Source organism: Triturus cristatus, chromosome 9 (genome assembly GCF_964204655.1).
Source record: "Triturus cristatus chromosome 9, aTriCri1.1, whole genome shotgun sequence".
NCBI lineage: Eukaryota > Metazoa > Chordata > Amphibia > Caudata > Salamandridae > Triturus > Triturus cristatus.
In genome coordinates, this window is record NC_140592.1 from 233,973,727 (window position 1) to 234,001,587 (window position 27,861).

General features: G+C 42.5%; 1 protein-coding gene across 2 annotated transcripts in view; it reads right to left on the minus strand.

Moving 5' to 3' along the window:
- FBLN2 (fibulin 2) overlaps nucleotides 1-27,861 on the minus strand; it is a 630,642-nt gene that overhangs the window by 145,512 nt on the left and 457,269 nt on the right. For both annotated transcript variants that reach the window (XM_085624813.1, XM_085624812.1), the window contains exon 9: nucleotides 7,852-7,986. In XM_085624813.1, the coding sequence (XP_085480939.1) occupies nucleotides 7,852-7,986 (135 nt within the window). The remainder of the gene's footprint in view (nucleotides 1-7,851; nucleotides 7,987-27,861) is intronic.

Below are 27,861 nucleotides of genomic sequence, written 5' to 3' on the forward strand. Positions count from 1 at the left end.
GATAGAGGGAAGAAACAGAAAAGTGTGGTAGAACTAGGAGGGCAGGTCATAATAGGAGAGTACACTAGAGGCAATAATGAGATGTTTTATTCTCTGTGCGCTAGATGGGTTGGAGAGTGCGTCAGAAGAATTTGCGGATAAGTGTTTGTGGTTCACCTTGGATGGAGAAATGGGAAAAAAGCTTAGCTGTGTAAGAATTGGGAATATAGGAAATGTGTAGGAGATGGGAGGAAGAAGTTGGGTACATTACCAATAGCAGTACTTTTTGGGAAGTTGGAGGCTCAGACAGAAGTTTTGAGTGATAACTACATGACTCACATTTAGGGTGGAGAGTGTAGGAAGAAAATGGTTTGAGGCAGGCGTGGTGTGTTTGAATACTGGGAGGAGATGGGTTTTTGGAAGTAGGCTAACTTGGCATAATCGAATGCTGTTAAGATGTCAGAAATGGCTGGTTTGTTTTCATTAATGTTTTCTGAAGTATGTGCCTTTCTTCACAGCTCATGGTTGTTGTGACATCTGTGCAGGCAGGAGGCAGGAACTACCCCACTTAATTCAACAGAACTCTCTACCAAAAATGGTAGTGAATGGTTTCAACTTCATTAATAATTCATTTTATAAAGCGTGTATTGATGGTGTGCTCATGTGTATCAATTAAATCTTAAAACAGAAAAAAGACGTTTGTATAATTTGTCCACTTCTTGATCCTATTGGCTCATATTAGATCCCACAAGCGCCTTCATACCATATTGGGTGATAAGCCATGCTTTATAAATCCTGATTGATTGATTGGTTGGCTTTGAATGAAAATCTTTTTGAATTCCTGTTCATTGGGACACGGTGAAGGTTGAAAGTAGTTAATGTTTGGTCTAATGCTGATGGTTATGACTGAAAATGCACTGGAGCCTGCTGCACAGGCTCCAGTGCCAGTGCTGTCTCCCTATAACTGATATATGTGAATTGGTAACCCCAATTGGCAAGGACTTTAACCCACTTATCAGTCCAAAGTATATGTTTCCAGTGGTACCCAGGGCATAGGTGTTAAAGGGATCACAAGAGCCTGAAGCACTGGTGATGCCACCCTGAGTGACCTAAGAAACTAATGACAGGAGGCATGCCATTACAGACTGCAGGAGCAATGCCAAATGCTTGAACTGAACTTTGCCCTCACCATGTGTGGCAAAGTCAATGCACTATTTTTCAATATATGTCAGTCACCTTTAAGGACGTCCTACTGAGCCCAGAAGGCAGAGTGCATTATATTAAAGGTGTGGAAATGTAAGTGCAAGCTTATATGGCCCTATTTTGGTCTTTGCCATTAAAGGCTATTATAAGTGATCCATAGGATAAGATGGGTTGGCACCAGGGCCAGCTCGAGGTCCGCAGTTCCATTATGGTACTGCCGAAATATGTAATGTGTGGTATCAAACAACATGCTTCATCACCCCTGACACAAATCTTGTGTCGAGGATGATGTGGAATGCACCCAGGTGGCTATCTTAGGGAGTTTGCCCACCTTGTTGCCACAGCCTTTCCTGTGCTCTGGCTGCCTGCGTTCAGCTGCTGTCGCTAAGACAGGAATCTGACGCCCTGCAAGGAGGTGTGAACTCTCACAGGAGTCAGAAACAAGGGCATGGATGGGAAGGAGGTCACACCTCCCTTCCTGACAGGGTGGCTAGTGAAGTGGCACATCAAGGCGGTGATGTTTCAAAACATAACCGTCTGCGATATGCAACCAGGCTGCCGCCCAAAGGAGGAAACAGCCTCCCCACCTGCCCCCAGGCATATTTGAAGCGGGCAGGCAGGAACATTAGGTATTCAGGAGGTGTACACACCCATAAGGCTATCCACACCTCTAGGGTTGGCAACCTGGTCTGACATTTTTAAAAGTGGTAGAGTGGAGATATCTGGGTAGAAAAGGTGACCATATGTGGTCACCTCAGGGGCGGGTTAGCCGCTGGGGCTAGTAGCCCATTTTCCACTTGCACCCACACTCCTAGCACCCCTAAATCTAGGATTTAAGGGCTACCCTTGACACCAACACCTCAGTTCTGATCTGACCTGCAATTAAGGACAAAAAAGAGACCTGTGTCAGCGACAACTGGATCTGCACAAAGCAAAGACGTGATAGCCTGCACCAGAGGCAACATTTCTGGAAATACACAGCTCGTCCTGGACCAAAGCTCGGTTCCCCCAGACAGAAGGACCCCTTTGAGAGCCAAAGGCAACTCCAGACTCCCTTGGACAAGTGGCACTAGACCCCTGCACACCGCAGGTAAAAACATTCTATCGGAACTAAAGAATTGCTGGCCATTGGGCCCTCCGAGGGATTGCTCAAAAGAAGATGATCCAGTGCATTGTGGGAAACTTAGTCCTAACCTCCAGCAAGTGTCAGGTAGCTATCGTGTTCTCCCGGACCTCGAAATAACTTTCAGCTGACCTTACAGCTGCCAAGGCTTGCTGGTCACCAATCCGGAAACCACAACCTTTACTTGACGCTGCACCTCGAGAGAACACCACAAAACCTTCAGCCGACACCTGAAGTGGCTTTGTTGTTGACTTTTTGCACCCAGTGCCCCACCAGCACCGGGTAAGCAGTAAAACCAGTTCCCCCACAGCTCCTGCTTAAGTGCTATGGTTACCCAGGACAACTCTGCACTCGGGCTTCTCGAGCCAGGTAAAATTGAACTGACTGTTATGGCTTGGTCCATGGACTCGCATAACCTTTACCCGCATTGGGTTCAACGCAAGTCAACCTTCAAGTGACCGATTGTCACTAGTGCTGTTTACCATTGACCGCAATGATAATGCTTTTGCAGTACTGTTTTGCAGTAAATCCATAACTCCAGTTATATGTATCCGATTGATTTCTTCTTGGTGTCTAAATTTATATAAAAATCTGCTTTATCTTTCATAAATTGGTGTCAATTTCTTTCAAGTCGTGTCAATTACTTATCGTCCATGTTGGTACTTTGAAGTGCTTAACACCTGTTCCTCTAGTGAAGCCCGACTGCTCTTAGCCATGCTACCAGGACTGAGCTAAGGATCTATTATTGTGAATCCAAGGACCATCCTTGGGGTACTGTGAGAGTTTTGCATGGTGAAGCCTAACCAGCATCACGACACAATACTCCACCTCCCTACAGGTGGTGGAAGCAAAAATGCACTTGATGCTTGGGTAAGGAGAATAGGATCAGGCAAGTGGGACAAATTAGATCAAAACTTCACTGAAATAATATGCATCACATTCAAGGTATCAGTTTAAGGTTTTTGGTTGCCACCAGTGCTACTAGATGTGGTTTTCTCAATTCCTGATGGGAAATGTGGGATATTCACATGGGAAGAAATCCCTCATTGAAGATGGCTAGGGATATAGATTTTCAGAGAAACGAGACTGCGGAATGTTCAGTGTTAGTTCAGTAGTATTGCAAATGGCAACATTTCAGAAGTGACATAAGGTGTATTTGGGGTTATGAGAAGGTGTTGGGTTAACAAGATAGGGGACATTTCATAAAAATTTCACTTTTTCACAAAATCTATTTCAACAGTTGCTTAAAAGAAAATTGTACATGAGTGTATACCTCATGTTGAAAAGTCACTTGAGACACCAGCAGGAGGCTAATTCCAATTGAAAATCTCTTTGGGCCATGGCACATGCACGTTTCACAGCTCCTACGAGACATTTTCTACTGAAACCAGGCTCCTGTGGGTGAAAATGATGAAAAAATGCATAACCAGAAAGGGGGAAACTACACAAAATATGCTGAATGCATAAAACTAGGATTACACAAGATCATACTTGCATGATGAACATTTCATCCGGATTAAGTTCTGTACAATGATAGGGCAAACACTGAGGATAAAACCACTGTGAGGAATGTGTACAAGGACCTATGTTGACTGAAAGCTAGACAGTCTGCGGTGAAGTAAGAGAGAATCTGCAAAGTTCAACAGATACTTGAAGACTTTTAATAGGTAGAAATTAGTGTTTTTGGAGGCCAAGAAAGAGAATTTTACAGTATTTTAGCTTTCTGGAGACTAACGTGTGCTTCCAATGATAAATGTGAGGCCAGCACATATCTTTTAGATGAGGAATAGCTGATATAAGATGGCCACGACTTTTGAGCAGATGCTGGGGGGTAGGCATGTGTTGAATGTCAAAGATTTACTTTAACATGTAGTAATATGTGATGATATGTTAAAATACATGTGAATTCATTTTTAGGTCGGGCGTTATCCATGACCTTTTGGTTTTACAAAAATGTATGTATAATATACTTACTTAAAGGGGCTTTCAGACAGCTCTCTTAATCCACTGGTCTGCTGTTGTGTCATTAACATTTTGCTTACACCCATTACAGAATAAAGCACTGCCTAACTTCATTTTTGAGTGACTGCATTTTGCTCTTTTACAAGGTTACATAAAAACAAAATGTAGCTCCCAACACTGTCAGCGTTTTTGTTTGTACTTAATTATTACTTTAGTGTTGCCTTTGTGTTTAGAGTCTGATGTGATAGCAGGACACAGTCCAGCTTCATCAGTTCCTGCCTACTGCTGATGAAATTGTAAATTCCTTTTGGAACTACATTTGTTTATTCGATTGCTGCGATATCAGTGTATACTATATTGTGTCTATTGTGTCTATTTGAATGTATTCTTTGTAGATGAATAAGTAGGTCTCTTTTTACAATGCATGCAATGAAATGCATTTATAATAGCATTTCTGTGCATTTCTGTGTCATCTGTCTGGCTGTTTGGCCGTATCTATCTATCTATCTATCTATCTATCTATCTATCTATCTATCTATCTATCTATCTATCTATCTATCTATCTATCTATCTATCTATCTATCTATCTATCTATCTATCTATCTATCTATCTATCTATCTATCTATCTATCTATCTATCTATCTATCTATCTATCTATCTATCTATCTATCTATCTATCTATCTATCTATCTATCTAGCTATCTATCTAGCTATCTATCTAAATATCTATCTTTGCAACTCTAACTTCACAAGTAGAACATCCACACACAAAGTATTTCCCTTTAACCCCAGGGTATACTATGGTAATGTGTGCCTTTTTGGCCCCCCAAAAAAACTTTTCCTCTATTTAATGTTTTTATAAATTGATGAGGGCCTAACAACTTCCAAAAATAACTTACCTGCTGCTCATTATAAAAATCTACAAAGTATAAGCTATCTGCCGAACACATTTTGGTTTACGAGTGTGGATTTAGTGCTCCTGTAAGGGCCCACAATTAGGGCACTATTAGAAACTAAGATCCTTCAATAATTGAGTGCATCACCTACATAGAATTACAGGCTTTTCCACATGTTTCAGTCTGTGGGCCTCAAGCCTCTTCTCAAACAGGTGCCAGATTTCTAACTCCATGGTCTTGGTCCATGAAGTAGGGTGGAGTCAGTAGATCACAGAGTCAGGTGCTGCTTATGAAATCAAATAGGTTTCTCAGCTACGGCAAACAGAATCCTTGCCGTGCATAATTAAAGAACAACTACATCACTTCTCCATACACTTTGACTCCTATTGATGTCACAGGATTTGCTTCTTTTACCATCCTTAAAGGTGATTCAGTAGCTTCCTTGATGGTCCTGAGGAGCCAATGGAAGGGACAAGTTAGAAGCTACAGAAAGTAAGAGTTGTTGTGAAAGCCCTGTTTACTTTCGTTTCCTGTTACCACCTTAATGGCTTTGAGGCAGGGGTAGCAAGGTTAAGTCTAGTGCACTAGTTGCTGCAGACTAAGCATGACTAGTATCCATGTCTGCTACATATGTAACTCTGTTTGTTATCAAAGGAGCTCTATATTTTATTATTTGTGATAATTGTCGTATATAGTTCACACTATAAAAAAAACCCTGCAAAATAAATATATAAATAAACCAATATGTGTAGGCCTAAAGGGGAGGATATGAATTTTGTGTTCAGTTGTAAAGATAAAAGGTTGAACTATAGAGATGTGTCTAGATGTTGGTAGTATCTAAGGGGCCAGACATCATTCTACAATAGATAGCTGCTTTGATTTAATGCTGAAACCGCAGTATTTACCAAAAGTGGGCAGAGATTGACATCTCTTGCTGGCAAATTCTGATTGATCTTCCTGATCTAATAACAATGATGTTAGCTATGTGCAGCTTCCTGTGGTGTATGTTTGCCTGAACACTCCATCATAATAGCTGAAGCTGCCATGGGTAGCATGTAACACTATACACACAACAGCCAACATAAAATACCCACACATCAGACACTTGAAAACTTCCTCAAATTGTATAAGGGACGAAAGACATGCTAATTCCAAGACCAGTCCTTATCATCCCCTATCCTAATGCCTAAACTCATATCCCTCATCCAAGGGTGTACCATATAGCTATTCATTGGTGGGGGATCTAATGGAAGATTATACATGGAGTCCATTCTCTGCCCAAACTATTATCTGCACACCTAGGGCTGTATTACACAAAGTGCTGTGGAGGTGCAATAGGCTTGTGGGCCCGCTTTCTGTGCCCCTGGAGTACGTTGGTATTAATACAGATCACATTGGTTCATGAATTGCACCAGCACAATCATAAGGGGACATTTCTGCATTTGCATGGGGGAGTGGCCACATGAAAGTAAGGAAAACATTTTGCATCAGCGCCCAAGCAGTATTATAGAGATGAGTGGAGAATTAAAGAGCCATCGGGAGGCACACTGACTGTGCCACGGCACAAACAGAGACTGCGCCCTTTACATAGCGTGTCCCCTGGTGAATTCCCAAGCAAGATGCCTCCAGGCTAATCCATAGCTGCAACAACCACTTTTACTGGGAGGCCCACAAATGTATTATCTTCGGACATTGCTGTGGCTCCACCAGAGTTTCCTATGCAACCCCCGCCCCCATCCTACCCCAAGTGCTTTGAGGCGGCTTTTGCTGTTTTGTGTTCTTCACGAAACCATACATTACAGAACAAGACCTGATTACAATAAGACGAGGCTGGGTGCTATCTGTGCTCATAAGTCCCAACAAGTAAGCCACCAACTTCAGGAACTTCATGTAGCGTTGAAACAACACTGGCGGTATGGTAATCCCGGAAAAAAGCAAAAGACTTGAAAGTATACATTGGTGAGAAGTTGGATAATTTCACGGTCCCTACCCTGTGGTGAACCTCTTGCTACAGTGGCATGTTACCTCAAAAGACAGTGGTGCAGCGAAAGTGGCATAGGCCCTCATGCAAGCAAGAAAAATGTCCCACCGCCCAGTTTGGGGGTAAAAAATAGCTATATTTGGGGTTCAGTGGGTTCCATGGAGCCCTTCCCCAAGGCCCACTGCACCTGTTGTGCCTGCTCAAAAACAGGTAATGACAAACGACTTAAATTGTAAAGGCACTGACCACCTCAGGAGCTTTATAGATTAATACTGAGGAAAGAATTATAAGTCTTTGCAGCAAGGCGTGACAGACCATTGTGTAGCAAGTTCTCATCTTAAAAGGTTATTTAGACATGTCAGTAAATGATAAAATGGTTATGGATTTTAAAATTTACTCCCAAGAGGAGCTGAGCTTCTCCCTCTTTTTCCGGCCACTCATAACCGACTTTCATCTGGTGGAATATACCATCGCAATACAGCGTTCCAGGGTTAAAAATACCTGCAAAATGGACGTAAAATCCGTTTGTTTGTTGATCTGTAAATGTGAAACAAATGACACCCAATGCAAATTGTATTAGTGGGGATATCTTTTGTATCCGCTATTTATACATCGGTTTAATTGAGCACAGAAGTGTTTCAAAATATTGTCTGTCAAGCATTAAAAACACAAAAATCCAACAGCAATTGAAAACACGTCCCCTTACCCACACAGACGTCGCCCTGGTTTTCGTAGCCTGTTTCGCATACGATCTCTTTCAGGCAGGTGAAGGATCCCACGCTGTTTATGCAGCGCTCCCCCCTCTGGCAGGTGTGTCGCTCTGCCACACATTCATCAACATCTGGAAGGAGAGAGCATGTTAAGCTTTAGTTTAGTAATCATGGCAGGTAGAAAGTAGCTCAAACATCCGTTCTTTACCTATAAAAGCCAAACTAAAAATGAAAGTATTTTTGCAGAAGCTAATATCATTAAAATATTTAGGGCCATATGTATTATGATTTTGCTTTTTGCGTAGGGGTTGTGCTACTATTTTGACACAGCCTGGATGCAAATCTATTTTGGGATTTACAAAGCCATGCAAAGTCCCATTCATTGCTATGTAAAAAAAAAAAAAGAAAATGTAACACAAAACACTGCATACTTTGTGTCAAGGAAAATGCCCCTTGGGTGGAGTATTTACATTTATAGTATCCACCCATGTATTTTGACACAGTCCCATATGTACAAAGATTTGTAAACATGGGGTTGCACCAAAATGGCATAACAAGAAGAAATATATGTATTTCTCCACATTACTTCCTCTTTCCATGTGTGCTGCATTCTGCATACAAAAATGAATCAGCCTCAATGGATAGTTTTGTCCCGGAAGGTCGCCTTTCCCGCACAAAAACTATCCTGACCTCAACACAGGTACCCTGCGCCATCGCACAAGGGTACCCTCATTCTGGGCAGCACAAGTAGCACCAGCGTAAGGCGAGAGCTGAACTGCACCATATCGTCGTATGGCACAGCTCTGCTCTCTCCCTTTCACCGAATGCAGTGCTGCAACTTCCCTTGATGCACTGCATTATGTGAAATCTTAGTAAATATGCCCCTTAGTACTATTCATTTAAAAACTTGACATATTGAGCCAATATGAAAACATACATAAATAGCAGTATTTACATAGTGCACACCCAGCTAAAGAGGCCTAGAGAACTAGACATCATTGTGTCTTGGAAGATGTACATCAAGTTGGGATTTACATCACTAAATTATCAATTACAATCACAAATTACCATTGCATTCCAAAGGCATAATTTGTAGTTATTTTTCTAGAACCACAGAATTGTTTTATAAATCCCCTCAGTGGTCTAGAGCCCTTATAGACCTATTGTTATTCTGTTAGATGTTCTTAGACATGGACTTCAGTCTTGGGTATCTTACTTTGGTCCATGAGGGACGGAGCCATGTCAATCTTCCAGAAATTCACCTTAGAGTTGCAGAAAAAAATTACAAAAAACAACCATTTCCTTAGTCAGAGGTTTTTCCGGAACTGTTTAACAGCTCAAACAATTGCTTACCAACAATAGCGAAGGCGATAACCTATAAGCAGTCACCTATTTTAATAGATCCCCGCCCTAACCTCATTTTGCAGAGGAAAAGCAACACAAAAAAAAAAAATAATAATTTTTCTGAATATAATACAACTAGGAGATATAGAGTTTAATGTGTGGTGATTCGGTTTACTATCGAAATGTAAAATAGTCCCTCATGCATTGCAAGGGACGTATTGGGAGGGAACACACACCTAACATCCAATAACATGAGTTGAGAGAGCAATGCTTCTCTGGTAGATCCGAGACCTACCAGAGAAGCAGAGTTTAGCAGACAATCGCGCTGACAAGCCAGTCCTAAAATAGATTTGACAAAACACAAAGTCAAATTTGCAAAATCATATCCACACAGTGGAAGACGGACATGTTTTAGCATCATTTTTCTAGTCATCATCTTTTTTTATATGAGTCCTACTGCTTCTGACATCAAATAGGAACGATGATAATTGCAATTCTCAACCCTGGCCACTAAACCAAAATATATGTCCCCCACATGAGAGTCTCTCATGCCAGAGCGACTCCCCCCATTGTATTGACTTGCGCAAGTCAATTATCAGGACTTGTTTTTACTACCAAAATAATGAGGTTTGGTTTTAAGTTGCATTCCCACTCAAGTGTTCCCAAAGACTACTGTGCAGCTAATTGTCAAGTCTATTAACACAAGCAGAATTAACCATCTCAAATCCATTTTTAAAATTGTGTCATAATAAGCTATTTTACTGTCCATGTATTACAATTAGGCCTTGTAAAAATTAAATAATGGCAGCGAAATTCGCCTCATTTTGTGAATTGTACATTATGCCTTTAATGCAAAATTCCTGAAATTATACCATTACACCAAGTCATCCACTGCAAAATTTAGTGCAGGAGCGCGCAACAATGCAAACAACTAGAACATGAGTGGCTGTTGTTTGTGGCAACTGTGTTTTTCTTTGTATGTTTTTTAGCGCAAAAATGCATCAAACATTTATGTGAGGTCACTTTTCATGCTAAAATATAGAGTTAAATTACAGATTTTCATTTCACATAACTATGCATAACTTAACGTCATTTTCACAAAATGTTCCATAATCATGCAAAATCAAATTAGGCTAATTTCGGACACACCTATTTTAAAAGCAGGCTGAGTCATCAGCAGAAGAAGAAATCAGCGAGGAACATTGGGAAATTCCCTAAATTAAATAGTAATGTTTACCTGCCCACACATTCATTATCTGGAACAGAAACAACTCATCCAAGCAAGCCTTTTTAAAAAAACATTTAAATGGTTAAAATACATTTCTGCGTATTAAAAACAAATAGAAAGTGTTGAATAGCCATCTTCCAATAGAAGAAACTTAACATTTATGTGCCAGTTGTGAGCTATACTTCAGTGATCTTCACCCATCCTCCCTGTGCTGCTAGTGAATATTATTGGCATGATTCTTACCCTGAACTGTGAGTTAATGATTTGTATCCTTCTGCCCGAGCCTCCAGTCATCTGGACTGGGCGACTGGTAGCCTCTTGGTTTCAGCCAACTATAAACTGTCCTAGATTTGTTTAGTATCCTGTTGACCTTGGCCAACCCACAATGGTTTGCAGCATCCCTTGCTCTCATATTCCCAGCTAGAGCTTCACAATTCCACCATTACCCCAATCACACTATCATAACCCCCCTCTTTCATAGTGTCTCTCCCCTCCTTCTAATATTGCATTCCTCACTGATGTAAGTGCTCCACTGCTTGTAGCTAGTGTATAAATCACACATTACATAAATGCACACTTTAAGTATAAGGTACCAAAGGTTGAAAGAAGCAACGAAAATGTTGCTACTTACCAGTCAAAATATTCTCATGATTTGCCGCTTACCGCTGACAATCATGGGTCTCTTCTGATGCTCCCACTTTACCACATCAGACCTAATTGACACCCGCATACACATAACCACAAACACAACCACGTAACCTGCACCCCTTCATCGATGAACAAGTAAATCCACTGTTAGAAGTGTTAGTTATCTCCTTGTCCCAAAAGATCTAAAACTCCAAAGAAAATCCAGTATTAGAAGTGTTAGTTATCTCCTTGTCCCAAAAGATCTAAAAACTCCACGACATCCAGCCATTCAAGCCATCCCACTTTGCCTAAGGAAACCCCCTCTATAACTCAACACTTTGATTCCCACACTCATGCCCTCTGCCTTTTCTTGTTGTTTTACTGCCACTTGACATTCAGCAAGATTTTCTCACTCAAAAATTCTAAAACTGATACTTATTGTCCTCCAATTATCAGCCCATGGTACAAGTCTTCTTTTCCAAAAATCGAAATAACTAGCATCAGTCAAACACTCTAGTATCTCTTACAGACAACCTAATCAACTCTTTTTGTTAAGGTTTCTGTATGCTTGACACTATTGACATGCTGCCTCAAGGATTAAACTGCTTCACCTCTGCTAACCACACCAGTCTTTCTTATTTTGAATTATCCTAAACATTCTTACTTGCATTTAGTACGGTCAGGCATCACTCAGTTTTGGCTACCCTTGCGTCAATCTACATCACTAGCACAGCACTTCTTCCTCTAATGACTTTGCTGTTTCTTGTAACTCCTTGCTTCTGCTTCTATTCATGAGTCTCCTTCAAGCCCTACATTACTTAGCCCTGTAGGAACCTCGGGGCAGATTTATGAGGCCCGTTGCGCCATCGGAACGTCACTTTTTGTGACGTTCCGTGGCGCAGAAGCCTGCGTGATATTTATCAGGCAGCACTGAGCCACTTTTTTTGGCTTAATTCTGCCTCATAAATATCAGTCCCTTTAACGCAGTATTCTGCGTTAAAGGGGCGTGCAATGGGTGTTGCTGGGGGCGTTCCCAGCAACATCTATGGCCTTTTGACACTGCCCCAGATTTACGAGAAATCGTAAATCTGAGGCAGCGCCAAAAGCTTCCGCCTCCCCAGGGGAGGCGTAAGGGAGGCGCAACGGGGAGAAATATCTTTATTTCTCCTCGTTTTTCCTTTTTCTATGGGTGCTGCACTCTGCAGCACCCATACAAAGAGGAAAAACCTATTGCGATTATTTTTGTACAGAAAGCTTTCCCTTCTTGTACAAAAATATTCATCTCCGCAACGCAGGCGCCCTTGCACCATGGTGCAGAGGTGCCTGCGTTGGCGCAGGCAGCCCATTGTGCGCCGGCGCAGGGGAAAAGGACAGGAATGCGCCGCATTTTATAGATACGGCGCATCCCTGCCCTTTTCTTTTGCCGTAGGGAAGCGCAGCAGGAAGGCCTGCTGCGCTTCCCTACGGCAAAACCTCATAAATCTGCCCCCAGGTATATTGGTAGGTAAAGATCCTTTCACCACCCTAATAATCTTTCTCCTAATCATGCAATGATTGTTTTCTCAGAGATATCTGTGCCTTCCCTGAGGTACCAATTCTGCACCATTGGGCAAGCGCTCTCTAGAGAATGCATGTCAAGGATTCAAACAGTACCAATGCTTATTGGTCTGTTCCACTTGAAGAATTCATCCTTCTGCAAATGTAGTTCCTCTGTAATAAGATCAGTGTTGCCGATCCTTCCGCGAATTACATACATTTGTCAGGTCATTGTAATGCAGCTTCCTTCTTGCTAAACTGTTCCATTTCATGCATTTCGTGGGCTAGCAATATTCACGATCTGTGAAGATTCCAAGTCTAATCCGCTGGTCCAAAGCCAGACATTGCTTTATATAGCCATTGTTAGAAATGGGGTTCCTGGTTAACTGAGGTATACACCCAGGTCAGGCAGGAACCACTACACTAGTCAAGGTAAGTGAAGTAGACACTAAGGGCCATATGTAGGTGGCCAAATACCGAGCGGTAACGCAGAAATTCGCAGAATTTCTGCGTTACAGACCGGTATTTGGCTGAGTGCAATGTAGGTGAGTTGAAACTTACTTGCAAAATAAGGAATCGCAAAATAGCGATTCCTTATTTTGCTCTTGCATTTAAGGAATCGGAAATACCGATTCCTTAAATGCAATGTACGTAGCACTAAAAATAGTGTACTTCAGCCTTAAGGAATCGCTAATTACCACCAACTTCAAGTTGGTGGTAAGTAGCAATTTCCTTTGAAGAAGCACTTTTTTGCTTTTTTAAATGTGCCATGTGACACACATCCATGCCCTTAGGGCATGTATGTGCGCCACATGTGCACACATGCACATTTCAGGGGTGCAACAGGGTGTCCTTTGGACACCCTGGCACCCTTGAAATAGCTCCCGCTATTAGCGATTCGGTAATACCGAATCGCTAATAGTGAATATCTTCCCATTCATTCCTATGGGCCTCCTAGCCCATAGGAATGAATGGGTAGGTATTCCTTAATAACGAATCTCAATTACCGATTCATTATTAAGGAATGTTAAGGAATCGCTAATATTTTAGCGATTCCTACCTACATTCCATTTAGCGAGTCCTTAATAGCGATTCGGTAAAAATCGCTATTAAGGACTCGCTAAATTGAAGTTACCTACATCTGGCCCTAAACGTTTACCTGTGCTCACCTTCTGGTAGCTTGGCACAGCATTCAGGCTAAACTAAAGAAGCAATTTGTAAAGTATTTGTGCAACACAACACACAGTAATACAGTAAAAACACCACAAAAAGTCTCCACACAGAGTTAGACAAATAGTATTTTCTTTACTCTTTAAAACAAGACCATCACAACAAAAATTCCTTTTAGGAATCTCAAGAAAACCACTTTGCAAAAGTATAATGATTACCTCAATGTTTGAATCAAAGGCAATTAGTAGGTTTCACTGGCACAGATTCCATTGTGGATAGATAGATATGTCTCCTCAAAGTTCCTGCTTGCCATGTGATCCAACAGACACCAGAACTCGGCAGGTCTTTTGGGACCGGTGAAATTAAGAGATTTCAGCGTCCTCGATATTGCACAGGTCGACTATAGGAACCTCATGTGTCCCGGGTGCACACCGTACCTTTAGATAGCGAGGTTATCGGCCTCGGGTTCAGGGACCCGTGTTGGTTTCCACTCTGCATTGTCGTTGCCTTGGCAACTTGTGGGGAAAGGAAGGTGGGGCACGGGTGCGACATGCTGCTGTTGATCCAGACTCCACTGGTGTAGGTGTTGCCTTGGCAACGCTTAGGGAAAGGAATGCAGCGATTGTGAGTTATGTGCTGTTTCTTATTCTTTGCTCTGCCACAATTCGGAAGGAATCACTGCTTCTGGGTTCCACGGGGCCCTGAGCACAGAGCTCAACTGCAGATTGGGGCATGCACTGGTCTTGATGCACGAAGCACCAAGCTCCTCTGGCTGTCCAGGTAGGAGTCACTGCCTTTGGAAGTGTCAAGCACTGATTTTTGCAGGGCTCTGCTGCTGGACTCGGGGATGACAGAGTCCAGTAGCCGTGTAGATGAAGATTAAGTCTTCGATGGGCCAGAGACTTTGTTAACAGGGGGCACGCCAACAACCCCTTGCAGTTACTTAAGCTTCTAGAGTTTGTAGAGATAAGGTTCAGTCTTTCTGATTGCCCAGGCAAGAGGCAGCAGACAGTAGGCCAACACAGCAAAGCAAGTAGAAAAGTGACAGTAACCTCCTACAGCACAGTAATCAGTGGGCAGCAGGCAAATACAGCAAAGCAGTGAAGTAGCAGAAATTTATTTTCATTTGTAGGAGTGTATTATGATCATACTTGTAGAGCACACTGCATATAATCCTTTGTCGTGTTAACATGAAGTGTTAGGATCTTGCAATGTGATAATGTAAAATGTGATGTATTTAAACCATTGGATAGAAACTTGATGAGGTAATGTAGAAAGTAAATTTCACTAGCAAAAAACACTAACGTTAAGAACTCGTGTTGTGCAATTGACAATCATACGTTACTTTTATGCGTTTATTAATGTGCCATTTTCCATGTAGGTGAATGTATTAACTGAATGTGTCTTATTTTTCTATGGAATTCTGTAAAGCTCATACACCATTTCTCTTATGTTAGCTGAATCTTGTAGGCCTGAAAGGCATTTCCCTGAAAGCTCTCGCTTTAGAATGAAAAGGTTGAATTTCATGAGTGTTGTGGATTTCGTTCTTTCTCGCGCTTTGTGTTGCAGGTGGAAGCAGCGCCTTTGTTAGCTAGAATAATGTCTTTGTTTTATTAGTTAGGCAAGGAGAGAAGGGTATACATCAAGAGCTTAAACCAATAAGGAGAACTGTTGTATTTTCACACCAGAGAAGGCCTGGGAATCAAGATGTTATAGTTTGGGAACATTGCAGTCCCGTGGAAATGTACCTATGAGATCGTGGTTGGAGCGGATGGCGAGACCCGCAAGGACTCTTGGGAAGATACCTGTAATATTGGAATGTTGCAAGTAGGGAAAGCAGCTCACCTCTTCTCTCCCTTTAGAGAGCGAGCATCTCAGAACGAGCTCTGTCTCAATAGCTTTATGCTAATCGACCCGTCGATGGTGGAGAGACTTCTTAGGAAGTCTCCACAGGCTAACACCTTTTACTATTTTGCCCTGGAGGATGCTTAAGTAGGGATGTCACGTTAGCGCTAGAGTATGGATAGATTCATGCTTTATATTTATCAACCCTCAACCTCAATGTAGGGAAATTTGGACTCATGCTTTCTGAGCCTCTGCATCTTATTTCTTGAGTTAATTGTTTTGTGCATGTTGCACTGACTCAACCTTATGCGCAGATTTGTCTATATGTTGATTCCAATGTTTTTCTACACTCTCATTTTGAGGTGTCTCTATGTTCAGTTATTTTTGGCTTTGTAATAAATTAACTAACCTTACGAAGTCGTCTGTGGTTACTACGTGTCCAGAGACATCCCACTTGAATTGATTTGTGTTATTACGGTTTTCTCCCCTCTACGCCTACATGCTGCTAAAAAGAACCATCAGATTATGATTCTAGAACAGGTCTAGAATTTATGGGCCCAGTCCTGTAGAAGAGTAGGATGGTTGGCACATGAAGTGTGGGGAGAATCCAGAATTAGTCCTGAAGAGAGGAAACCAAGAACCCCAGAACCCCACAATAGAGTCCAAAGACCGAGAACAGAACTCGGCGGAGACTGAGGGAGTTTGATGGTGCGGCGAGATCAGCGGCAATTGGAAGAGTCAGTATCAATAGGGTGTGTGTCGTGTGTTAGATTTTGGGAATTAATTGATTGTGAGATGTCCTACAGAGTTGGTGTGAGAGTCGAGTGAATGTGGTTTTGGGCGAGACGTGGTCCAAGGATTGAGAATTGAGTTTCAGTTCCCGAAGTGCCCTAAGATCCTGGATATATTAAATGGTGTAGAAGACACAGAGATCATTGTGATTGTCTGACTGAAGAATTGAGGAGTTGTCGTGAGACGTCATCGACAGTTCCACCTTAGACAGGGAACTTTTGTGTGAATGAGACATATGGGAATCATTTATTGGACCTTGTGTACAGAGGCGAACTATACAGATTCAGGTGACCTGTGCAGGTCGAGGGTTGCTGTGTGTGAATGTTCTTGGATGACTGAAATCTATTGATCCTTTTAGATGGCAGACAATTACGGAGTTTAAGACAATTGTGTGAGTTAATGTATAAGGAGACATTGTGAAGGAAGGTGAGCCGCTGTGAGGATTGAAGGTGACGTCAGAGTGTGCCACGCTGTGATGGGTCGGTTGGTGTAACTCTGTGCTGGGATTGGTTTGTTGTCATCAGGAATTTGTGGCTGGGAAAATATTGTTTCACTGTAAAAATTCAGAAAACCTGTATTTAATCATACGATGTTTTAGGGTGTTGCATTATCGTTTCAGGGGTGATCAAGGAGCTGTTACTCAAGTGGGCGAAGAAGTGCCACCCGAGAACACTTCAGCACGCTATATGGCAATAAAAGTAGGACCCCATGCTATAATTTGGCACAAAATCACTGAAAAGAGGGGGAATTGTAATTTCCACGTTTTGGTTCATTTCAGTTGGACGTGTTACACCAGTTGAGAGGAGTGATGTTTGTGCTGCGACTTTTACCTAGACAAACACAGTTTGAAGCATTAGAAACGTGGATACGTGCAGCATATGCTAAGAAAAGGGAGATGTATCAAGGGAAGATGGGGAAAACTTTGACGGCATGGCAGGAAGCACAATCGGATGCACAGCTTAAGAGATAGAGACTGGATACTATTGAAGGAGAAAGGTTATATCCAATGCTGGCAGGAGAGGGAGATTCTCAAAATCAGAATAGAAAGGAAAATGGAAATGATGGGAGTAATACTGATGTCAGCTTGTTGGATGGGTTTTTATCGGAGCATCCTCCACCTTACAGTCAACACTCAGAGGAGGGAAGGTGAGAGTCGGCAAATTCAGGGAATGCGGCGAGTGTGTCAGCATCTCAAACAGGTCCTAGTTCAGGAGTTGGTGGAAGGATATCCGCAGGAGGAGGGGGGACAGGAGCAGCCACCTTAGGAGGTATGGAACAAAGCTGAGTCAGCGCTGCTTCACGGTTACCGGAAGCTCTTACAGTACCAGTCACCATTGGTACTGTTGTCCCTGTGTATGATCCGAGCTCAGTGGGAAACCTTAGTCAGTGACAGTCTACTCAAGCAGAGGGAACTGGATTGGAAAGATCAGGGAACATGAATGGAAATCATTCATTGTTGGTGCCTATGGAATCTAATACCCCTTTATCAGCCTCTGCCGATCCTTCGGGAATGCGCTTTGGTACCAGTACTGTACGATTCATACCCATGGTGAGCACTAGCTCAGACTTGAGGATGTGGGAAACACCAGTGAGGGTACCAGTGGGAGCCACTTCAGAAACAAGTGCAAGTCAGGAAACTGACGGAAATCAACATGTCTTAAAAGCTACAGATTTAGAGATATGGTTGAGAGATCACAATAACAGTAAGGAAAGTCAGAACAGTACATTGAGTCAGGGAACCATCAAGGGTGCAGTAAGGCGAAACTATTGGATGTGGTGAGGTTGAAATCTGAGGTAGACGAGATTATTAGTGGGAATTTACCTTTGGAGAGAATAGATACCTATGAGCCAGATGAACTTTTGTTTGTAGCGAAAGATGTCACCTGCAAGGTGAGACGAGTACATGAGAAATTGTCAGAATTAGCTCAGAGGTTTGAAGTAGACTTGTCTCGAAAAAAAATGCTACAGGAAAATCACAGGCATAATTAAAGTGACCAGTAGCTGAAGGAAAAGAGAGTGACAGGATTGAAAACCCACATCCGAGAGTTGATTATAGGTATACGGGCTTGGAATATGCTTGAGAAATAAGAGGAAAGGTGGTCTAAGAAGAAAAGTGATAGAAAAGTGACTGGGGATCGCTGCCTCCAGGAGGGGGAACACTGGGAGTTGAGGCGTATCCACTATTAGAGGTGCTTACTGGAGGGTATGTGCATGTCCCTTGGAGTAGAGGAGACCTAGATGCATTCACAGATGATTTTCCTAGGTTGCGGAAGAAACATGCTGAATGGTACAAGCAAGACGATCGCTTTGTTAAAATCTCAAAGATGTTGTGGATTGACTTAAATACTCTGTTTGAAATTGTGGTCCAGAGTGAACTATGGTCTGCATGTAAAATCGCTATTGAGTGGCCTGCTGCTGAGCCAGAGAGGGGTCCTGTAACTCATGGACCTTCGCCCTTGGTTATGAGAAAGTACAATAAGGTGATCACATGGTTGCAGTCCAAAATAGCCCCACAAGACATTGATTGGGTCAAGATAGATTGAACGATCAAGGAGCCTAAGAATCAGTGCAAGCCTATTACGAGAGACTCTTGCAAGCCTTCAAGCAGTACAGTGGATTAGATATGCTCGACCCCAAAGATATGGGACAATTTGTCTCAAAATCTGTAACAGGATTGAGACCGGAAATCAGCCTCATGATCCAGCAGCATTTGACTTGCTAGCAATATAAGTCCGTGGATGGAATTCTATGGTAAGCCAGATATTGCAGTGATGAGGTGAATTCCAAGCATAGGAGAATAAAGGACAAGGTAATGTTGGTCCAAATGTGAAACGCACCGAAGGGAGAGCAGGTGCAGGCAACAGGAGGGACAGTAGGTCTTAATTAAGGGAATGTCCAAGGAGGTATTCAGGGCACATCAGGTTCGGACGGACAAGGAAGAGGGAGAGGTGTCTCTGTAGATCCCGAAATGGGATAGAGATTGCTACACTGACAAAGACAACTGCCTGTCATTTTTGTCACAAAATCGACCATTGTATGCATGAGTGTCACTTGAATCCAGTGAATCAGGTGCAGGAGGGAGAACTCGAGAAAGTGACAAACGCTGTAAATCAGTTATTGACAGTGACAATGCCAGATCCCATAATGCAGGAGGGAATCAGAACCAGTAAGTGTAAGTGCTGCAACCTCTGAGAATCTCACAGTGCAATCAAATATACTAATAGATGCCCTTTATGGAAGTGTTAGATGGATTTGATCAGGACCCACCCCAATGATGATGCCTGAGGGGGGGAGGAAGACCGTACTCTTGGAGGTAGACCAGAATGGACCAAACATAGAGGCAGATGTAGATGGTCATCCCATTACATTCTTTATTGATACTGGTGCTACCTGTTCTACTGTAAGAGCTGAAGTAGTCCCAAACCTACCCCTATCAGGAAAATCCAAGTTGTAGGAGTTGCCAATAAAAGAATGACAAACCCTTTGCCGGAAGAGGTGCCGGTTAAGATCAGAACCTTCCTGGATCATCGCCAGTTTGCAGTGTGTGAATCGAGTCCAGTCTGTTTATTATTGCAAGCCGAAGGGAATTGAGCTGCAGACTAACGACAACAACATTGCGTTCAAGCTAGCAAATCAAAACCATTGCGTAGACATATTTCAATTACTGACAGTGGCGGACATGCCGCTGGACTTGAGAGACATTCTATCCAGTGGTATGGGACTTCACACTGGAGCAAATCAGACTGATTCGAGGAGTCAATCCAGTCCGCATACAGATCAAGCCTAATGCAGAATTTACGTGAACACCCCAGGACAATCTGACCCCGGAAACTGTGGCAGGGATTACTCCTGTGATTGAGTCCATGATTGCACAGGGCATACTAAAAGAGATCATAGGAAGTCTGAGCAATTTACCCATCATGGGGTTGCAGAAACCGAACGGAAAGTATTGCATAGTTCAGGACCTTAGAAAGGTGAATACATTGTGATTCCATGTTGTCCTGTGGTACCGTATCCATCTGTGATCCTATTTCAGATTCCTAGTGAAGCTGTCTGGTTCACCGTGATCGACCTTTGTTTGCCTTCCACCTGAGGAATTGTGTCTTAACATGGTGTTGTATGTATCCCTCATGGGCATACTGAAAGTCATCCATCTTCAACCAGGTCTTGAAGAAGCACCTCGAGAGCTTGATTTTGCCCCGAAATCCAGTGCTAGTCCAGTTTATTGATGACCTCTTCATTGCATCCGAAACACAGAAGGCTTGCAGGATCGATACTATTGCCTTATTGAATCACCTGGCTGACAATGGGCATAAGGTGTCTCTGAGTAAACTTCAGTACTCTCTGACTGAAGTTCTGTACTTGGGTCCTCAAATTGAGAAAGACAAGAGGAAGGTGTCACCAGAGCGAGTGGAGGCAATCATGAAAATGAATCCGCCCACTACCCAGAAAGAAGTAAGGATGTTTTTGGGGATGGTTGGCTACTGCCGGCAATGGATTCCGATTTTCTCTTTGATGGCAAAGCCTTTACAGATGTTAACCCACAAGGACGTGAGTGATCCTGTACCTTGGGATACTGATTGCTTACTTGCCTTCTTGGTGCTGAGAGAGGGCCTTTGTCGCGTTCCAGCTTTAGGAATGTATGACTACAACAAAGGGTTTTCGCTGGTCTGTCTTGAAAGGGAAGGTTGTGCTCTTTCAGCACTCATCCAGACACATGGAGGTGCCCATAGACCAGTGGCCTACTTCTCAGCTACATTAGATCCTGTAGCTTCAGCGTTGCCCGAATGTCTCAAATCTGTTGCTGCAACAAGTGTCAGTATTGAACTATGTGAAAGCATTTTAAGGGGTCATCCGCTCACTGTATATGTAGCCACACTCAGTCGAACTCCTGATGACGAGGACCAAAACACAGCATTTGACTAATAACAGACTGACAAGGTATGAACAAGTTCTGTTTGCAGCAAAAAATGTAACCTTAAAGCGTTGTTCTGTGTTCAACCCAGCTACCTTGTTGCCTGTTCCAAATGCTGATGGGGAAGATTGTGAAGACCATGACTGTTTGGATATTACTGAGCTTTGCACCACACCGACATTGTCGATGAACCATTGTCTGATCCTGACCAAGTCCTGTTTTTTGATGGTTCATGTCTAAGGGACAATGAAGGTAGTCTGAGAGCAGCATTTGCTGTTTGTACCATCTCTGGAGTTTGTGGGGGCTGCTTGTTTACAGGGAGTTCACCCCGCACAAGTGGCCGAGATCATTGCCTTGACCCGTACATGCCTTGCCTCTGAGCAGATCCGAGTCACCATCTATTCCGATAGCCAGTACAGTTTTGGGGTAGTTCATTACTTCAGACAGCTATGGTCGCAGAGAGGGTTCCTAACATCATCGGGATGTCCCATTAGGAATGGGGGATATATGAGATAGTTGTTGGAAGCGTTGCAGTTGCCAAAGGAAGTGGCAGGCGTAAAGTGCACTGCACACTGGACAGGAGATGATTTTGTCACCATAGAAAACTTCTACATGGATAAAGTTTCTCGTTTTTGTGCCCACACTCATGCATTTTCAATGCGAGAGTATAGAGAAGACCGAATTCAGCATTATGTTAGCTGTTGCAGATACATGGGATGAAGTTAGGCGGTTACAATTGAAAGCTACAGATCAGGAACAAGCGAGTTGGATTAGAGCAGGCTGTGAGAAGAGAGAAAATGACATTTGGGTTTCAACTGATTGTATGACAGTGTTAATCCGAGATTCTGTTTGATTGCAGAGGAAGCGTGTCATCGGTGTATTTCATGCCAACCAATGAATGCTGAGAAGAAAACTGTTGTTGCTTTGAACCACATTGGGAGATCAGGCAGTTTTTTCAATCGGATCCAGTTGGACTTTGTTGAGATGCCTGTATGTAATGGATTAAGATACATTTTGGTTGTTGTGTGCATCTTTTCTCTGTGGGTGGAAGCTAACCCAATTACAAGGTGTGACAGCCTCCCAGTAGCAAAGTTATTATTGCGGGAGCTTATACTGCGCTTCGGATTTTCAACTACATTGGAGTCAGATAGAGGAACTAATTTCCACAGCGAGATCATGAAGCTGTTGTGTACTGCCTTGAATGTGGATCAGAGACTGCATTGTAGGTAAAGGCCAGAGGCATTAGGCATTGTGGGGCAGATCAATGGGATGCTAAAGGCGAAGCTGGCAAAAGCGTGTGCTTCGACATATTTGAAATGTTTTGACAGCATGCCCTTGGTCCTAATGAGCTTGTGCACACTCCTGATAGGAGAACTGGGCTATCTCTGCATGAGATCCTCATGGGAAGGGCAATGTGCTTACCTGCAGTGCCGTCTACAGCATTGATAAACATCACAGATGACTTGATCCTTGACTACTGCAAAGGATTCTCTGATGTAGTCCGTTCTGTGTCTTACCAGGTTGGGCCACAACTGCACCAACATCGAAAGACCTCTGTCACGACCTGAGCCCCGAAGATTGGGTGCTGATCTGAAAGCACATAAGGGACAACTGTCTTGACTCACGGCGGTGTAGACCATACCAGGTGATAGTGGTGATGAATATCGCTGTGAAGTGTGGAGGAGTGCCGAACTGGATACACACTTCACATACCCAACGAGTCTCAGGGCCCTCTGATGAAATAGCTCCTCTCCCAGAAGTGATTCCAGCTGTGATTACAAGGTCACCAGAGAGAGCAAGCCAAGCTGTGGGTGTTCCTGAAGAGGCTGGATACCCGCTAGGTCAAGCTTATGGGGGTCAAGCTACACAAGACCCAGGTATAGACTCTGAAGGGAGACGGTAGCATTGTGAGTGGTATAGAGTCTGACTCAGCAGAAGAGACTGGTGTGGAAATTGTTCATGTGCACTCAAAGAAGAAAGAGGTCACAAATGAGTTGTGGTCTATGAGACAGAAAAGAAGAAATTTGAGACTTGCATTTGAGAAAGAACGTGCACCAACAAGTGAATCATTTGAGTCTGAGCTGAGTGAGTCAGAACAGCTCAAGGAAGTGTGAGTAGATCAAGGAGAACAAGAGTGCCATGTCAGAGATACTCCTCTCCAGAATGGACTTATATAGCTACCAATGCCGGGGAGAGCGAGATCCAGGACTTCGATACTGATTGTTGAGATCCTGCAAAGAGTTTCTGGAACAGAGGCTAATGCAATCTTGTCATTGACTGTGCCTTATCCACCAAGGTTGAGTGGTTTAAGGACTGATCTTGGAAGACATCGAATTCCCGAGCTTTGGAAATCAGCCACCTCCTCAGAATATTGCACCATTCAGAGCTGAACTGTTACAGCTAGTCATCGATGAGATTGGCTCTGATCTCATAAGGAATGTAAATTGAACTTTAAATAAAAAAGTTGCTTGAAAGAAGATAACCTAGATCTGAGTGGAAGATGAATACAATTAGGTATTTTCCATTTAGAAGAAGAAATAGGGTTAAGGAAGTCTTCCAAGCTGTGTAAATATTATGCCAAAGACTGTGGTGAGAGTTTAGGATCCAAAAAGAAGTTGTTGAAAGACTTTGTTGCTAGTACATAAACTCTGTGTGTTAATCCTCTTAAAGCTTCAATCCAAGCCACTTTGAAAATGGAGTCTGGAAATTCGAATCGTAGGCACAAATGTATTATAGGTACACTGATTGCAGGAGTAATCATAGTGATAGCTGTGGTCATTACTGAGTCCATTTTAAGTGCACACAAAGCTGAGGTACAGGGAGTGGGGGTACATGGGACATCCACACCTACCACTGCTGCCTCAAAAGAGGGTACATTAGGATCCGATAGAGGTTTAATAGAGCAAACTAGTCGCTTGTTGCATGTAGATTTGTCTAAAGGTGATTACACGCTAAATGCCTATGCAAAGTTGCTGTATGAAAACGTGAATGCTATGGACGAGAGAGACTCCTACGTGTGTATGCAATTGCCTGCCTCGGTTGAGGAGGGCATCAGGTACCATCACCTGCCCTTGACCTATGGCATTAGTTGTAGTCTGCTCCCTAGCATTTTTTATGGAAAGGGTCATTACGAGTACTACTTCTCAAATTATGATTTGGTACTTTCAGACGTTTCAGCCTACAGACACCTGAACTAATATGCTTCTTACACGCAACAAGAGAGAATGGAAAAGTATTTTGTGCCCACAATAACACTAGACAGTGCTTATGTGCATAGACACAACTTAACTTGCACATTAACAGACATAGAAAAGAAATGTGTAGATCAAGTAGAGGATAGACGTTAAGCTTAACAGTAGGGAAGAAAAATATGAATGTACCAAGGAGGAATTAGCTCACAAGGCTAAGGGAATCTATGGTCCTATAGCTTTAGATTGGGAGCCACAAGGCAAGCTTTGCATCTGACAGGTACAGACCCGTTATGACACTATCTTTGCGGGACAGAGTGTGTGCGATCACATCTTCTTGATTGATGCTTCTTCACAGAAGTTCCTCAAAGAAGCAGTACAAGTGATGCTATGAGTATTTTTTGTGTATGGAAAGAGTGTATATGTTTGGCTTCCGAACAAATTCTATGGTACTTGTTATGTGGCTGTTGTGGTTCCAAAGATATACAATTTAGAAGATTTGGAGAGTTTGGAGGGAAAGTCTAACCATAGAGAAAAACGTGGATTGAGTGCTGGTGAAATAGTGGGAGGCATATTTGGAGAAGTGATACCTAGTTTTGTTGTAGTATTGAATGACATCAAAAATTAGATGGTTATCTACCATAGTGGATATGTTGTCAGTTAACACAGCTCAGTCACTGTTACTCATAGATGGAGAGATGGTTTCGATAAGGGCTATGGTGATGCAGAACTGCCTTGCTTTAGATGTGCTATTGACAAAAGAGGGCAGAGTCTGTCGTATGATGAAGGTCCAACAATGTTGCACTTACATTCCTGGTAATAGTAAAGATCTGAGGAGATATATAAGTAACATCACTGAGATACATCATGAGATACATGATTTGGCAACTGAGGGAATTTAGGATAAGATTGGAAAAGGAATTTGGTACATTAGGAAGTTGGTTTGCAAACCTGGGAAAGGGAAATCCTTGGATATATCTTGAAGCCAATAATAATTGTTGTGGTCTGTGTTATCATCTTGCTAGGTATGGTAAATGCATACAAATGGCACAAGTTGAGGCATTTGGAAAATTCCATTAGGGAGAGAGAAAGAAGGGTGGAAAGACTGCAGGACAGTCATTATGAGAACCTTAAGCAGTTGGAGGATTTCAGAAAGAGGAAACTAGCTACAACATCTGTTTAGCTCGGTCTACTCTACAGGGAATTAGAAGGTTTGTGATGGCACAGGTCATCAGAGGGTGGGACTGATATAGCGAAAATTTTCTATGCAATTTCGTAAAGCTCATACGCCATTTCTCTTATGTTAGCTGAAACTTGTAGCCCTGAAATGACTTCCCTGGAAGCTCTCGCTTTAGAATTAATAGGTCAAATTTTATGAGTGTTGTGGATTTTGTTCTTTCTCACATTTTGTGTTGCAGGTGGAAGACGGGCCCTTGTTAACTAGAATAATGTCTTTGTTTTATTAGTTAGGCAAGGAGAGAAGCGGATACATCGCAAGCTGTAACCGATAAGGAAACTGATGTATTTTCACACCAGAGAAGGGCTGGGAATCAAGGTCGACAGGTTACAGTTTGGGAACATCGCTGTCCCATGGAAAAGTAACTATGAGATTGTGGTCAGAGCGGATGGCATGTTCGGCAAGGACTCTTGGGAAGCTACCTGTAATATTGGAACATTGCAAGTAGGGAAAGCAGCCCACTTCTTCTCTGTCTTTGGTGAGAGAGCATTTCAGAACTACCACAATAGTTTTATTCAAATCAACCCATCGATAGTGGAGAGACTTCTTAGGAAGACTCTACATGCTGACACCTTTTAAAATTTTTCCCTGAAGGATGCTTAAGTAGGGATGTCACATTAGCGCTAGAGTAGGGATAGATTGATGCTTTATTTTCATCAACCCTCGAGGGACATTTGGACTCATGCTTTCTGATCCTCTGCCTCTTATTTCTTGAGTTAATTGTTTTGTACATGTTGCACCGACCCAACTTTATTCACAGATTTGGCTTTATGTTGATTCCAATGTATTTCTACACTCTCATTTTGAGGTGTTTCTATGTTCAGTTATTTTTTGCTTTGTAATAAATGAACTAACCTTACGAAGTCGTCTGTGGTTACAATGGGTCCAGAGACATTCCACTTATATTGGTTGGCATTATTAACGATTTTCTCCCCTCTACGCTTACATGCTGCTAAAAAGAACCATTGCATTGTGATTTTACAACAGGTTTCAGAACTTATGGGCCTGGCCCTTTCAACAGTTAGCAGAGTGGCATTTCCACCTGCAGCACAGCTCCTCTTCCCGGCAAAGTCTCCTCAGGTCCCAAATGTGAACTGAGTACATGGTGTCAGAGGTCCAGTGACTATACTCATTTTAGCGTTTGCAGTAGGGAGACTTCAAAGAGAGGCCTTTGTAGATCCAGCATTTCCTCACGAATTTCTTCTCCCAACAAGACCTCCTATCCTCGGTGTGCCATGACTGCCAACTATTGGCTTGGAATGAAAATCATTTTTTGTAATACTTAATGGATGATATTACATTTCAAACCTAAATTCACTGTGAATGTTGAAAGTTTTTAACTAGGTGATTGAAGCAAAACTGTTCTTGATTGCTTGGGTGAGGAGAATAGGATCAGGCAAGTGGGACTATTGAGATCAAAAGTCAACTGAAACAAAATGTGCATCACATTTGAGGTATCAGTGTAAGATTCCGGTTGCCACCAGTGCTACTATATTGCTTTTCTCAATAGCTGTTGAGGAACATGGGGTATTCACATGGGAATAGATGGCTCCTTGAACAAGGCTGGGAATATAGATTTTCAGATAAACAGATTTGTGGAATCTCCAGTGTTAGTTGGCAGGAGTAAGCAAATGACATAGTTTCAGAAGTGGGATAAGGAGTTTTGTTGGTTATGAGAAGGTGTTGGGTTAACAAGAGAAGGGAAATTTCATGAAAATTGCTCTTTTTCACAAAATTAATTTCAACAGTTGCCTGAAAGAAAAGTGCACGTGAGTGTATAGTTTGTCTTCAAAAATCACTTGAGACACCTAAAGGAGACTAATTAAAGTAGAAAATGTCTTTGGTCCATGGCACATGTAAGTTCCACAATTCCTGTGAGACATATTCTGCTGAAATCAGGCTCCTGTGGGTGAAAATGTCCAGAAAGGGGAAAACTATACAACATATGCCGAACGTGAAAATGCTAGAAATCTGTAAAGTCAAATTGGTGCTAAAAGCAAAATTGAAGACTTTTAATACAGGCAAATGAGTTCTTTGAGAGGCCAATAAAGAGGACGTTACAAAATTCCAGCTTTCTGAAGACTAAGGTGTTGGTAAGCGTGTCTTCAATGATTAAGTGAGGCC